General features: G+C 30.8%; 2 protein-coding genes across 3 annotated transcripts; one reads left to right on the forward strand and one right to left on the reverse strand.

Moving 5' to 3' along the window:
• Positions 1 to 290: 290 nt before the first annotated feature.
• LOC122524021 (BTB/POZ domain-containing protein KCTD12) lies at positions 291 to 2,035 on the reverse strand. The gene is given in 2 exon segments (XM_043646054.1): positions 291 to 1,063; positions 1,066 to 2,035. Coding segments are annotated over 2 exon segments (732 nt in total). The 5' UTR covers positions 1,502 to 2,035; the 3' UTR covers positions 291 to 767.
• Positions 2,036 to 2,868: 833 nt separating this feature from the next.
• Positions 2,869 to 8,049, forward strand: LOC122524022 (mucolipin-3-like). 2 transcript variants are annotated; one of them, XM_043646056.1, is made up of 4 exons: positions 3,403 to 3,491; positions 4,330 to 4,396; positions 5,814 to 6,099; positions 6,328 to 8,049. In XM_043646056.1, the coding sequence occupies exons 2-4, from the start codon at positions 4,380 to 4,382 to the stop codon at positions 7,804 to 7,806; spliced, it is 1,782 nt and encodes a 593-aa protein (XP_043501991.1). In that variant the 5' UTR covers positions 3,403 to 3,491; positions 4,330 to 4,379; the 3' UTR covers positions 7,807 to 8,049. The 2 variants fall into 2 exon arrangements, with proteins under 2 accessions (XP_043501990.1, XP_043501991.1); XM_043646055.1 differs by lacking the exon at positions 4,330 to 4,396 and having other exon boundaries at positions 2,869 to 3,491.
• Positions 8,050 to 16,263: the final 8,214 nt, after the last annotated feature.

The raw sequence follows: 16,263 nt of genomic DNA on the forward strand, positions 1-16,263 counted from the left end.
GTCGAGCTTTGATCGTATTTTAAGTACTATTATTATTATTATTATTATTATTATTATTATTATTATTATTATTATTATTATTATTATTATTATTATTATTATTATTATTATTATTATTATATATTCTTTGTAATTTTTATGTATTTATTTCTCTTTTTTTTTTTTAAATTTTTTTGGTTTTTCTTTTCTTTTCTTTTCTTTTGTGTTATTATATTTAATCTCTTGTACTCTCTGGTAATTACTGTGTATGTACTTAGGACAAAATAATCTCTACCGGTAGTCCCGTACGATCTTCTCGGCAAGAATCCATCCATCTTGGAGTTCATCAATCAGTAACTATATCCGTCCCAGGAGTGTGCATACTTCCTATTCTGTACAGCCTGGAAAGTTCTTCTCTCCTTCAATGAACGATCGTCGATGATGAAGAAATTTATGGAGGAACTCTTCACAAGAAGAAAAAAAAGAAGGGAAAGTAAAAGTAGAAGAAGTAGATGTAGAAGTAGAGGAATAAGCATAAGATGAAGAATAAGAATCGATATTATCATGTCGTCCGATCGAGGTTGAACGTCCCGGAGGTTGGCTGGCACGACGTCATCGTTCTTTTGAAACGTAATATCAGAATTCCATCCTTCCTTCTTTCTTTTCTTTCTTTCTTTCTTTATTTATTTATTTATTTATTTATTTATTTTCTCATCCTAATAGAGTGAAGTTGAAAATTCGATCGAGTACTGATACCCTGCGAGCATCGTAAATTAATCGTGATTTATTTATTCGCGTATGAAAACGAATTCGTTGTAATGATTCCAACGTGTTTCCTCAAAATCGACCCCTGCTTTGTACAATTCAAAATTGCCGCCAGCCGTGCTAGAACCGCAGCTACCAGCTAACTTAAAGCCTTGTTCTTGAAGCATGTCAAAGGCCTGTTCGATAAAATTATGCTTCAAGAAAAATCTGGAAGTATAACGATCAGACAAACCGTGATTAGGATCACGACTTTCATTCAAGGTCTCCCCGAAGACGTCTCTGCAAAGTGCCACGCGACCGCACACGAGGATCCTTGATATTTACGGAAGTTAACTTCAGTTAGACCTTCCCGACCAAATGCAAAACTTCCTCGATAGCCAATAGTTATGCATCCAGGTGTTCGTTTCCTCCAGGTCGATGATCCTCCAACGTCTTCGCTCTTTTCATCGATGATCCGTACCAAATCATTTAGACCATAATAAATCGCTTCCTTTTTCAATCTCTCGCATTCTTTCAATCCTTCCGGTAATATGACACTCTTATCGCGAAGATAATCGAGAATATAACGAAATAGATTACCGTCGCGATCGAGAAAATATTTTCCAGATGAATCCTTTTGAATAGGAAAATTCTCGGTAAATAGTAAACCCAAATGGCAAGTACTATCTTTTGTTAGGGTCTCCAGGGTGGTCGTATAACTGACACCACCCACGTTAAGATCCACTATCTTCTGTGTCTCCTCCTGTTGATCCACCATGCTCTCCACGTTAAACTCGACTCAGTATTGTAACACGCGCTTAGACTGGACTACTACTTCTCCTCGTCGTCGTCGTCGTCGTCGTCGTAATTTAACAAAATCAAAATGTGAGATGATAATAATAATATTTCAGATCAGATCACTAATTATTGTGAATAACACGGATCTTAGAATTGAAATTTAGAGAAATGAATTTTAAAAGATCTTATTTTCTTTGATCTTTCTCTCTCTCTCTCTCTTTCTTTCTCTTTCTCTCTTTTTTATTCTCTTTATCTTTTTCTCATTCGCACTATCTTTCGAAATAATTAGACAATATATAATCGGTCGATTTCCTGGAAGAAATTTATTCCCCGAAATTGACCTGAGCAAAGTGGAAAGAGGACTTGTGCTTAAAATCCTCGGAAGGAAGCTCGAGTAACCTCGCACGGACACTTCGCGCGCGCGACAGGACTCACAAATAGCACGTATGTATCTTATGCACGATATCCAACGACGAATGGACGACGACGCTGGCGCTATGAGCGTTTTACCAAGGGCGCAGACACCAAAGACGAAGAGGTGGTGGAACGCGCGCACACGTCCGCTCTTCGTTATTCGATCATCACATCACCACGCGTTGTATTTTTTTTCTATTTTCTTTCATGAGGAAGAAAACAAAAATCTTAAGTAAAAAGAAACAATTAAAAAAGTTTCATGTTGTATTTAAAAAGAAAAAAGAAATAAGAACCTGATCTTTTATGTTTACTTAAAAAACGAGATATCTTTTGACATGATTGAAAGTCATTCCGTGTAAGTTAAAGTAAAAGATCCAATTTGAATAATTTATAATTAAGCTTAAGAATAGTTATATGCGAAAACCTTTTCGCAAACTCACGTAACATCTCGTTAGTAATTCCGCAAGTATTCGTGATACTGTGATAATTTCGTGATGAAAGTAATAATTTCACTTTTTATACCACCCTGTTATGCTCGGTTTATCGTTAACTTATCGCGCGTTTGAATAATTGCCTACTAGCCTTCTCAATCGGAAATAAAAATAAAGAAATTTTTTAATTTACAAAAGTATACTTTTAAAAAAAGCACGCGCACGCACATACAAGAATTAAAATATACACGGAATAATATCTTCTTTCTATCCAATAAGGGTCAAACTTTTATTCATTACAATCCAATTGACATCAAATACACCTCAATTCTCATAATTAAATACATTAATATATCGAAAACATGTCAATAAAAAAACTACAGTTACGCTATGAAAATTTCAAATAAAACGCGCTAAATAGTACCAAGCGCCATATTGGCGAGTACAGCCGACGCTGTACGAAGATCGGCGAACGGGACGCAAGAGTGGGTCACGTGACTAATATGCCTACAGTAATGATCGCAGGAGAGCGCCACGATCAGTCGAGCCTGCAGCGAGCATTTGGAAAGTTGTTAGTATTGTATTGTATTATTGGAGTAGAAACTGTCATTAACCTCAAACATATATTACACTAATTTAAAAAGGAAGGGGTAAAAACTAATCATTATTAGAAAATTAAGTGAGCAAAGAAAAGAAAAGAACCGAGATATTAGGTTATCACTCAACGATTATGTACCGTATCACTACGCAGAACGACGCATGCGAGTTGCTTACACTTTCATCGTCCACCGATGAATTGGACGCTAACTCAGCTGGTTGAAATAATAACGTCAACCACATTACATTACAACACGTAGTGCACATCTAATTCTAATTTGTACCATCAGTACTAAAACAGCAGTATCTATTCCAATAAATTATTTGCAAGAATTTATTATAATTATCAAGTGACGATTATTAACTAATGGAGGAAAATATGACAGAACAACAGAAAAGGATTCAAGAGGATGACTCTAACAATGTTATTGGTAATAATATTCTTAGAAATTATTCTTGGAGTCAAGCGTTCGATAGCGAAGAAGGGGACGATGGAAATGAAAATGGACCACTTCACGCTAGCTCAAGGTCAGTATTTTATTATATTATTTCAAATTGATTGACAGTTAAATGAATATATATTCTTGGATATAATAATATTTATATTTGTATAAATTATATGTATATGTTATTTATCTTTATTTTTCTATTATTATTTTTTTCTTATTTTCATCATCAATATGTTAGTTTACTGATGTCATTTAAAAGCAAGAAATATACATAGATCTTTAATTTGATATCGATAGTTTGTCGCAGATATATGTGTTTTTTTATATTTTGTTTTTTCTTTTCATTATCTCATGCATATCTCTCTCTCTTTCTCTCCCCCTTTTTCTTACCCGCCCACCTACTCATTCATTCGCTGTTCTCATTTGAAAGCAAACAAGTAAGCGAGATACGTCGACCTTTGATTCGATTTCGATCCTTTGTCACAAATAATAAAGCAGCGCACTCTTGTTCGAAGTATCGCACAAGTTTTCCGAAACATACACGCCGAATCGATAAATCGTTCTTCGATCAGTTCGCGTTGAATCGTTGCCGAGAATCGAGATATACCTATATCTTTCTATTTCTCTGTCTTTTATTTATCGTGCATATATATATCTATCTCTCTCTTTCTCTCTCTTTTTGTAGTTCTGTCTTTCTAGTTCTCGTTCTATACAGCTTTTTCTCTCCCCCCCACACTTATTTCTTAATGCATTTCGATTTTAAAACAGTCTCGCTCGTTTTCTTCGCGAGTATAGTCTTATCTAAAAAAAAAAAAAAATAGGCTAAACAATAAAACGAATAATAATAATAATAATAATTAATTAATTAAAATACAAAAATTTCTTTTTGTTCGAACTAAAATATTTCTCAAATGTAGACAATTCATTGAATCGATGAAAGTGTGAAGAAAGTTGCACGTGCATAATCATGAAGGAGTGTTATTGGTAAGTTCATTTTCTTTTTCCCTATCCCAATCATTGATAATTGATAATTGCTTTATATTTATTTTTCCTCGTTATAAATTGTGAACATCTTTTTTCTATTTTTCTTTACATTTTTTTTTCCTTCGTTGTATAATAAAGTAGATATTGCGTAGCATTGTATAAATTACGTCACATGATTAGAAAGAGAAAGAGGAAAAGAGAAAAAAAAAGAGAGAGAGAGAGAGATGCGCCTAAAAACCTTCTCCCTAATAATCGATTTCTATAGATTGATATTATATATTTGCAATCATGCGTGACAACGAGTTACAATTTATTATAATTGTCACAAACGTAAGATGCAATTTTTAATATTAAAAAAAAAGAAAAAATATGATAAAAAAAATTACTACAACGTTCTAAGGTAATAATGAATCTATCTTTCGCAAATTCATGCAATCTAAAACTAATATTATCGATGTGACGTAACAAGAAGTACATTGATAAAAATGCGCGCGAAAAATGCGATATATTTGAAATTGATATAAAAAAAAAAAGGAAAAGATGAGATAATTCAACGTAGAGAAAAATTATAATCGACAGGAAAGGTGGAATTAGGTCAACATTATTTCGTATGAAATGTTTCTACAAATTTTTTCACGTATTCTACGTAGATACACATAGACACATATAAATACATTACGTATAGGGAAAGAAATATCAAGTCGTACAAGTTATAATTTAAAATTAACATTAAATAAATCTTTCATTATTATTATTATTAACGAAATTTCGCGTGTAATATCGTATTTTATGTTTTTTTTTTTATTGCAAATACAATCCATCTTATCATTTTATTCGATTTAAATAATTATAATAATAATAATAAATTTTATCGAAAAAAAGATGCAATAATAATAATAAATTGTAATGAAAGAAAAGAAAAGAAAAAAGAAAAAAAATCTTTGAATTTTATATTACCATTAGAAACTAAAAAATCAACTTTTAAGTAGGCAAAATGTAATAGACAAGTAATATAATGGATAAATATAGATATCATATCGTTTAAAAAAGAAAAGCAACACCATTTTTGGGATTTAGATCGTACTCAGCGTTCAGTAACGTGCGAAAGATAAGATTGTTCTGTTAGTTCCAATTATACGTTTGAGAGCAAATAAAACTCGTGTAAATGATAAAAAGAAATATAAAGAGAGAGAGAGAGAGAGAGAAAGATAGTTCTGTATTAAAAAGAGAACGACCAAATGTTAATACCGATAAGAATTTATCATCTAAAATATTTCAAGTGCGAAGGCTAAAACTATCTATATAAGGACAATGAATAAACATTATTTTTAATTAATATTTTGATTAATTATAATTTTGAAAAAAAGATGTTAACGATATATAATGACCACTCACTCCAATTGAATTATTTGTGAAGCTGCAATCGACCAATCGCAGAAGAGGATGATAATTGTACCATGACGACTGTTGCCGAGGATAAAATGAGGAGGAAGCTTAAATTCTTTTTCATGAATCCGATTGAAAAATGGCAAGCCAAACGAAGATTCCCATACAAATTCATTGTGCAGGTCTTCAAAATCGTATTGGTCACCGTTCAACTATGCATATTTGCGCATAACAATTATATGCACGTCAATTATACCTCGGACAACCGTATTACGTTTTCTCATCTCTTTCTACGTGGATGGGATTCCACGCTTGAGGTAAAAAATACTTTAATATAAATATTTGAAAATAATAATACAAAAATTGCTGACTATTAACGTTTAAAAAATAAAATATTAGAGAATATGAAATGAAGAAAATTTAATTTACTAGTAATATAAACAGCTACGTGAAATTTAAACGATTATCTCCAAAATTATACTTTTGAACGTTCTAATTGTTAGGACATTTCTCAACAATATTGATTATTTTATTAATATTTATAGGTACCTGCTTATCCTCCAGCAACCGGTCCATTAGCTCTCTACAAAAAGGATGCATTTTTCAGTACTATTGATTATGCATTAACTGGTTATTATAATCTTAGTAATTCCATTGGTTCATATTCGTACAACGCCGAGAATAATATGCCAGGAACCGTGGAATTATGTTTGCATCATTATAAGGAAAGCATTATATTTGGGTTCAACGAAAGTTACGTCTTTGATAAAGAGATCATAAAAACTTGCGTGAACATAACTAAAGAGTTTCATGACAAATTCAATAAATCGAAAAATTTATTGGCTACGCAAAACGTAGATGTGAATTTCTCGGCTCTAGTAATGGCATATTTAAAATTTGCAGTTAAAACTGTTAATCTCAAAGCTGCCGGTCCGATGACACCACCAGATTGTTATCAGTTCGATATTCAAATCATTTTTGATAATCGCGATTTAGACGGACAAATGTTATTATCCTTGGATGCCGAGCCACAAAGATTATATTGCAAGGGTGACACCCGTTATATAATGGACAATCAAATCGAGTCCGCATTGAGAACATTATTAAATTTACTCGTCATATTTATATGTAGTGTATCACTTGCCCTATGCTCCAGAGCCATTTATAGAGCGCAATTGCTTAAATTCGAGACCATGAGTTTTTTCAGAAAAACTTACGGAAAAGAGTTGAGTTTAGAAGGTAAATTAGAATTTTGGAATCTTTGGTACATAATGATAATTATCAACGATCTCCTCATCATCATCGGTTCTGCCATAAAAGAACAAATCGAGAGAAAATATTTTGGTAGCGATCACTGGAACGTTTGTAGTATATTTTTAGGTACGGGTAATTTATTGGTATGGTTCGGTGTATTAAGATATCTCGGCTTTTTCAAAACATACAATGTTGTTATATTGACATTAAAAAAGGCTGCTCCCAAAGTAGCTAGGTTTTTAATATGCGCTATATTAATATACGCCGGTTTCACTTTTTGTGGCTGGTTAATATTAGGTCCGTATCATATGAAATTTCGATCGCTCGCAACTACTTCCGAATGTCTGTTTGCGCTTATCAACGGTGACGAATTGTTCGCAACATTTACCATAACGTCGTTCAAATCCCCGATGCTGTGGTGGTACTCGAGAATTTATTTATATACCTTCATTTCTTTGTACATTTACGTCGTATTAAGTTTATTTATTTCTGTGATAATGGACGCCTATGATACGATTAAAATTTATTATCGAGATGGCTTCCCCAAAAACGATGTGCAAACTTTTATATCCGCTTGCACGGATGAAGCATCAAGCGGCCTCTTCAGAGACGGATGCGATAAAGGTGATATTACGGAGCTTATTGATAGGTTTTGTTGTTGTCGGAAAAGACCCTCTTATGGTTCTTTCTCGGGATCGAACACAGATTTTTCTATTAAAACCGAACAAACCTGTGGAGAAAGAGAAGGAGCAGGAGCCATCTGTGTATAGTTCGTTAAGGGATTATTTTCCAAGCACAAATTATGGTTCCACTGTTACGTGAATGATTATAATTAAAGTTTAGAAAAAATTCTTTTTTTTAATATTATTATTATCTTAGATAATTTTAATTTTTCTTTTAGATACAAAAAAAAAATTTGTAATTTTTTGTGCATTTATCGTCAATGCTAGATTATCAAAGTTTTATTCAATGGTGCTAATGTTATGTATTATTATAATTCCATATCACAGTAATAGAAAATATTAGAACGTTTTACTTATAATAAATTATATTTTTCTTCTCTTTTTTTCTTCTTATCTTTTTTTCTTTTGTTTTGTTTTTCGTCTTTTAACTGGTCATTTGAATAATTTATTAAATATGTGTTTAAATAACAAGAAAATAGATAAAAGGATTTTATCTCGTAGACAATGTAGCTGCGTAGTTAGAAAGATTATCCTCTTTCACAAAAAACTATGCCATATTTTTATGAAGATAATGGTGATGATGTTTAAAATAGAAAAAGCAACATTTAAACTATGTATTGTATTTTTTTATTGCTGTGACTAACTGCCACAATAATTTTCAATTGAAGCCGTTTATAAATATTATGTTTAGTTTAAACAATGAGATTATTAATTCAAATAATATACTTTTTATTATTTGAATTTATTTGTCATCAATTTCGATCGAATAGGATCGTTCAAAGTATTAGAATCAATGATATTTAAAATGACAATAATAATAATAATAATAATAATAATAATAATAATAATAATATATTAATTAAAAATGAATGAATAAACTATCTTATTTTTAGAAAATATTCGATTCACGAACACGGTGAATGCATGAAACAAATTAATGCGATTTAAAAAAAGCAAAATAAGGCAGCTTTATCTTATATTTTACATTGCATTAAATAATTTGTTAAAGTTGATCCTAATTTTTCATTGCTTTCAAATTGCCGAATTTTAATCTACGTACTATAGATATAAATCAAATTTGAAATAGAAATAATTGAATAATAGTGTATTAAACAAATGTACCATTTTATTGACACTGAACACTATGTTAAACATCAATATTAACGTTATTATTAATAATAACAAACAAACTCTTTAACGTTACATCAATTTATCAAGAAGAAACAATATTAGAATAAAGTAGCTCAAATGGATATAAATGAAAAGAATTATTATTATTATTATACGTGCAATTAATTATCCGTATATGAAAGTATTTAAGCTGCATACTTCATAAAGGTGCAGCGACTAGATGATTTATACATATAAAAAATTGTATATTACAATTTAAACTAAAACATAACAATCCAAAGAAATATATTTATATATTTACATTGAAATAAAATATATTCAATTTCTTTTTATGACTTATTTTAACTCGCCCGAATTTATTTATACAAATTATACTCTTCAAATTATATTCTTATACCTTTCTCGAGGGTGAGGCTAGCAACCTACCCTCGGTAAAAACAATAAATCGCTCCTAAAAATAGCATTAAAAAAAGCTATTATAACAGGGCAAAAGTCCTTACAAAAAAAGAGGACAAAGAAGAAGAAGATATTCTTCAAATTATATATTGATTTCTTTATAAATGCAAAATTCGTTTAAATAGATCAAAAGAATCAAAAATATATTCGAAAACATTAAATTTAATTACTATAAAAATAAAAGGAAAAATATTTTATACGCACACAAAATAAAAAATATATTAACATTAGTTTTTTATAAAACATTGACTGCAAGTCCAAAATATTTTTTAATAATAAAACTTGTCTAATATTTTTCTAAATAAATGTTTATAAATTTAATATAATGTAATTTTTTACTATTGTAATTAATTCTATAATATTCAAAATTTTTGTTAAATTAAATTTTAAAATTGCAAACCTATAACATGATATGATATTTATAAATTTCAAATATAATTACACGTATCACCGTAATGGCGCCACTATAGGACGAAATGTTTTAACATTTTATCGACCGTACCACGAAGCCTATATACAAGCCTTTTGGTTGTTGAGACAAAAACTGAAAAACAAAAAAAAATAAATAAATAAAATTTGATTTTTTAGGCCCTAGTAAAGCATAGCCTTCGCGTATCGCGCTTAAGGCATGCAATAAACGTTCTAATTAACGAATAAAAATTATAATTTACAAAATATTTACCTATTGTTTATACATTATGAATGATTAACCCATTTCTTTTCACTACCCTATAAGTTGTTACTTTCGAAATCAACTTTAAATATATCCCCTGCAGGTATATATATATATATATATACCACCTTTACTTTCATTTTTTTCAAAGTGCGCTTGCGCCTTGAATTTATGGTTGCGCATGAGTATAACATATCTCCCACTCATGACGTCGCCATTTTATAATTATTCAAAGTGTAATAATTATTTTCAACTAATTAACGATAAATAAAAAATATTTAATAAAATAAAGTTGAGGAGCCGGACAAACAAAAAGTAAGCAATTGATTGAAAACAAAAAACAATAGAAAACTTCATTGCTTTGCTTAGAAATGAGAAAAAAAGTTTTCGTATTTTCAATTATTAAAAACTAATTAAATAATTAATTAATAAAGTTAGCAATTATGGATTTTAAATTAGCAATTCTTTAGTAATTAAATGCACTTATATTCATTTTTTTTCGCTGTTGCAAACTATGTTGCTTTACTTAGAAATAAGAAAAATATTTTTGCATTTTCAATTACTAATAACTAATTAAATAATTAATAATTAAAGTTAACAATTAAGGATTTTGAATTAGCAATTAGTTAGCAATTAAGTGCAATAAATCATTTTTTTCAACTGTTGAGGTTCTATGCTAACTTTTTTGCGGTACTAAAGTGGCATTTTTGAATATTTTTTCCAGGTCGATGCGCCACTATAATGGCTCACTCAAGTAGCCTTGCATTAAAAAATTGGCATAGAACCTCAACATCTGAAAAAAATGAAAAAGTAAATTTAATTGTTAGCTTTTTGCTAAATCAAAATCCATAATTGTTAACTTTTTTAATTAATTACTTAATTATTTATTGATAATTGAAAATGTGAAAACCTTTTTTTTTTATTTCTAAGTAAAGCAACGTAGTTTGCCACAGCAGAAAAAATGAATAAGTGCATTTAATTACTAACGAATTGCTAATTTAAAATCCATAATTGCTAACTTTATTAATTAATTATTTAATTAATTATTAATAATTACAAATGTGGAAACGTCATGAGTGGGAGATTTTTTTCAAAATGCGTTTGCGCCTTGAATTTGTGGTTGCGGACGCGTCTCCCACTCATGACGTTTCCACATTTGTAATTATTAATAACTAATTAAATAATTAATTAATAAAGTTAACAATTGTGGATTTTAAATAAGCATTTTGTTAGCAATTTAGCGCACTTATTCATCATTTTTTGCTGTTGCAAACTACGTTGCTTTACTTGGAAATAAAAAAAAGTTTTCACATTTTTAATTATCAATAACTAATTAAATAATTAATTAAAAAAGTTAGCAATTATGAATTTTGAATTAGCAAATAGCTAGCAATTAAATGCACTTATTCATTTTTTTCAGTTGTTGAGGTTTTATGCCAACTTTTTAATACTGAGTAGCTTACTTACTCATTGTTTGAATTAAATAATCGTCTTCATATTCATTCATATTTAAGTGAAATGGTAAAATTTAAGTATATATGTACAATATATTTTTAAGAAAAATTATAATTTAATTATTACAAAGAATCATTACATAAAACACACGATCTTTCTTTATATACAACTAATTATTTAAAAAGTGTGCGTGTCAGCTTCAACGCACGACTGGAGTTTACTCCTTAAGAACGATTGTTTTTGAACAGGGACTGAAAAAAAGACTTACTAGATTAAAAAAAAACCGATATCATATTGGAGCTAGAAAAAAAAAAAAAACCCCTGTCTTTCTATAAATTTTCTTGAATTAAATTTTTTTTCGAGATTGAAGTAAACCTTTTTTTTCTGGGCAGTAGGTAAAAAGGGTAAATAAACGCATCCATTAAAATCCTTCAAGAATGTATATATTTTTATTTTATTTACATTTTTTATGGCTATCCGACAAAATATTATACAATAATCATTTTACATAAATTAAAAAATAATAGAAAACTTCATTGCTTTGCTTAGAAATGAAAAAAAAACACGTTTTCGATTCTTCAATTATTAATAACTAATTAAATAATTAATTAATAAAGTGAGCAATTATGAATTCTGATTGAGCAATTGGGAGCAATTATGAGTACTTATTCATTTTTTTCTGCTGTTGTAGTTCTATGCCAATTTTTTTGTGCTACTTGCGCGCCACTGTGTAATATCGGAGGCGGCCATTTATGATAGGCAAAATTCTTACATTTCTGAATGATGCAACGGATAAGATACAAAAAAAGATATAGATAATAAAACTTCATAGCGTTTGAAGCTATATCGTAAATATAAATAGTAAATGCATAAATATTTAATATAAGCATGTATGCACAAAATAAGATCTTTTATGTTTTATCCGCGAAAATGAGGACAAGACGTTTGAGATTGTAAACGATGATCATAATTGATGAACGTAGCGTAAAGGAGAACGATAATGGTGTGGACATTCAACGACGATCCTGTTTCATTTATAGTTACTTTTTATGGTCATTTCTCACATGAGATATTAACGCTTTAAATTGCCGTAAACGTTTGTTAAAACTAAACGATCTAGAAGAAGTACGTATACGCGAAACAACGGATCAGAATCAGATTTTCTGATAATAGAAAAGATTTGAAAGGTCCTCTCTTACCTCGTAATCACATCAATGTCGAATTTAATGAAAAAGTTGTTAGAAGGGAGACGAGGTGAGGTCTGTACGCGCGAAACGAATCGGAAGGAATTCGTTTAAGAGAGTTAAGAAGTTTTACAAAAATTTGGAAGGCTTTCGGTATCTTCGAGAGGGATGGTAGAAAAATGATAAGAATACTAGATAGAATATGTGGACCCATCGTCGTCGATTAAGGTACTGAGGAACGGTTTGCTTTACCCTGAACTTTCTTTCGTAAACTTTACACGTGAAGTCCAAGCTTGATTCTTTTTAGAAAAAAAAGAATTCACATTGATAAGCCTACAAGAAATATATAAAGTAAAAAAAGGAAAGGTTTCATTTAATTACTGACCCGGAACCAATAGACCATATGAGTAAGGATAATTGAATTTTCTTCCCATTAATTTAATTACTGTAAATCATATGGTACTGTTGCTGCTAAGAAGATCACTAAGAGTCACAGTCATCGCACAAATGATAAGGTAAGGAGTTTATCGAGTCAAGTAGTTAGCATAATGTTATGAGCAAAACGATACGATGTTTTTCTGTAATTATAAAACCTCCAACTATCGTTGAGAATGATCGAGTTGTTGATGAGACGCCAAGATAATATATTTGACATAAGATTGTAAAACTTGCAAATTGAAATGTTTTTACTCTTCCGATCGAAACAATAACAGAGAATCTAAAATTGTTGAGCTCGAATGCAGATAATTAGAACACGAATGTATATCTGCTTAGCTTATTGCAGGCGCCAGCAACCTACGCACATCCTACAACCTGTCCTATATATCCCAAACACTCATAAACGTACTAAAAGTGAACTTTTATGAAAGAAAAATTTCAATGTTTATCGACGTACGAATCGCGCGCGTTCGATACATTTCTTTGATTTATCTCCGATACCGCATAAATATTAAACGAAGAGCAATAGATATTCGGATATAAAGATCGGCACGTGTAATTACGCAATTAATTGATATTTTAAATGTTGTGTATTCAATTATCGCAATTATAGCAAAGAATAACGAAACTTTCAGAGAAGCAGACGCGGAAATAACGTCTTTCAATTTTGCACTACCGTTGCCATAATCTGCAATCTGTGGACTGCAGAGTTTTCCTACCTACATAGATTTCTCTCTCTCGTTACATAAATGAAGTCAATTAAATGATCCTGTATTACACTTACGAAGCGTTAGTAATTAGTTTGACACGAAATGACACAAATCGTGAATTAATAGTAACGATTGACTTTCTTTCGCTTGAATCTGTATATTTCGTTATAATCGATCTATTTGTTGTTTCGCGATAAAAAATTTTTCCGAGAGCCGAGCGCGATAAATGAAATCTTTTTCAAATTCATCACGAAGGGCTCAAAAATTTGTTCAACCTCTCTTACGTATCTTTGTCTTATTGTTAGTTCTCGATATAGTAAAAATAGGATATATAAGAGAAACGGCGATAAATACTGAATTACGCAGGTCCTTCTGGTGCGAAGGCGCCACTTGGTCTGTCTCCCATTTCTCCTTAAAACCACCTCGGCACCTACACATATCTTCCTATTGTTTTTTTCATCTTTCTTTTCCGTCTCTTTCAATCCATCCGGGACACTGAATTAATTATCCCCCGCTTATATTAAAAAATATAATTTCCTAGGTCGCCCGGCAGGCAACTCATTAGATCTTCGCAAAAAAAGAGAATATATGCTAATATAAATAGAAAATATGATAAAGAAATATTTTTCAGGTTGTACGATTTAGAAAAGTTATTCTCGACATAAATTGCGGCAATGTAAAATAAACTGTCCAAAGGAAAGGGAAGATACGAAAGCCGAACAAAAGAAATTCGTGTCGTCGAACGAATATTTGTCAAGTCTTGCTTGTTGCTTTTAATGAGCATATTCCACGTCATTGCGGTGAGATAATTGTTTCTCAAAATAATAACTCTCCAATACAAAACTAAGGCGGTATTATAGTCTTAGGCTTTTCTAATAGCGCTAAAATTTTCCTTCTTCTTTTTTTCTTACGAGAGAGTAGATTCCTCCTAGTTTTTTTTCTTTGACTCAAGGGAAAATCGTTATTACAAAAATCACGGAAATGATGGAAAAGTGAACGTTCAAGATTTTTATCCTACGAGCTTTAACCGGATTTCAACGAGTCAGCGAGGATGAAACGTTTTTGCGAAAACTCGAATTACATTTTTCCTTCTATTCTCTTTTCAAGCCTTCTACTAATCTTCTATCGATCATCTCTCATCTTAGGATCTATTTGATATCTTTTCTGTCGCGTAACATGTTCTTACGCTCGTCAACTATCGATTCCGAAAACTATTCTATAATCTACTTGAACGGGTTTCGTTTTATGAACATAGTTTACCATCTTCCTCCACAAAACGTCGTCTAAAAGTTTCAGCTAAGAGTTAATCGTGGTTTTGTTAATTGATATCAAAGTTTATATCGCAGTACTTATTGCTAGAGTTTCATTCTCGATTTCCTGTTTCGTTCCCGCGATATGCAAATGGACGATTAATTAATGAAATATAAAATCGATATAATGTCATACGTGTGACAAATCAAACTAATAAGGTGTTATCTATATATCGAAACGTTTCGAGCGATCAACAAAACTCTCCTCAAGTATCGCGAATCGACGCGCTTCGTGCTCAAAGGCTTATTGATTAATCTTGCTTGATAGATACGCATATAAATTCGTATCTATAAACAATGTGCATTCACTTTGAAGCTTTTCAATAGAACAAACGATTGAATTATTTCAATCGTTCCCTTATTATTTTTTTTCATTGTTAGTTCCATGAACGACCTATCGATTTTCTCTCCATTTACGATAAATTTGGAAAAACTTTGGCATTCTTTTCATCGAATTAACGCGAAAATTCGCTCCGATATATTTCAGTACATTAATGCAAATAACCATTAATTTTCTTTTTAGTAAACGTTCACATCGATGATCGTCCGCAAGTAATTGTGCAAATCGTTGAAATTCATCCTTGTATGAAAAGGAGACAGTGCAATTGTTGCGGCTAGCAGCGGCTTTTTTCGAGTCACACCACCAATCCATTTGTATAATTTCCATTTGTAAAATAAACTGTCCAAAGGAAAGGGAAGATACGAAAGCCGAACAAAAGAAATTCGTGTCGTCGAACGAATATTTGTCAAGTCTTGCTTGGTGCTTTTAATGAGCATATTCCACGTCATTGCGGTGAGATAATTGTTTCTCAAAATAATAACTCTCCAATACAAAACTAAGGCGGTATTATAGTCTTAGGCTTTTCTAATAGCGCTAAAATTTTCCTTCTTCTTTTTTTCTTACGAGAGAGTAGATTCCTCCTAGTTTTTTCTTCAAAAAAACACATGCTTTCATTTTCATTTCTTTTTTCCAAGCAAGTTGTGGGGGGTTTCTTCGTGCTTTTTTATTATATATAATATCTGACGTTTCTCTTTCTTTTTTCTTCTACATAAGTAAATACTTTTATTTATAGGGGCTCTTGGAAAAATGACGAATTGTATTAAAGTATCCATTGCTTTAGACGCAAGTATTGTTTATTCCGTGTGCTTTACGCGATGTGAGAGGAAAATGAAAATATTCGAAGAAA

This window comes from Polistes fuscatus, unplaced genomic scaffold (genome assembly GCF_010416935.1).
Source record: "Polistes fuscatus isolate 324 unplaced genomic scaffold, CU_Pfus_HIC Scaffold7, whole genome shotgun sequence".
Classification (NCBI taxonomy): Eukaryota; Metazoa; Arthropoda; class Insecta; order Hymenoptera; family Vespidae; genus Polistes; species Polistes fuscatus.

Bases quoted from the DNA above. Each gene is read 5' to 3' on its own strand.
- LOC122524022 (XM_043646055.1), top strand. From the start codon at position 3,331: ATGGAGGAAAATATGACAGAACAACAGAAAAGGATTCAAGAGGATGAC. The intron at 3,492-5,813 runs GTCAGTATTTTA...TTATTTGTGAAG, and splicing joins CCACTTCACGCTAGCTCAAG to CTGCAATCGACCAATCGCAG. The intron at 6,100-6,327 runs GTAAAAAATACT...TAATATTTATAG, and splicing joins GATGGGATTCCACGCTTGAG to GTACCTGCTTATCCTCCAGC.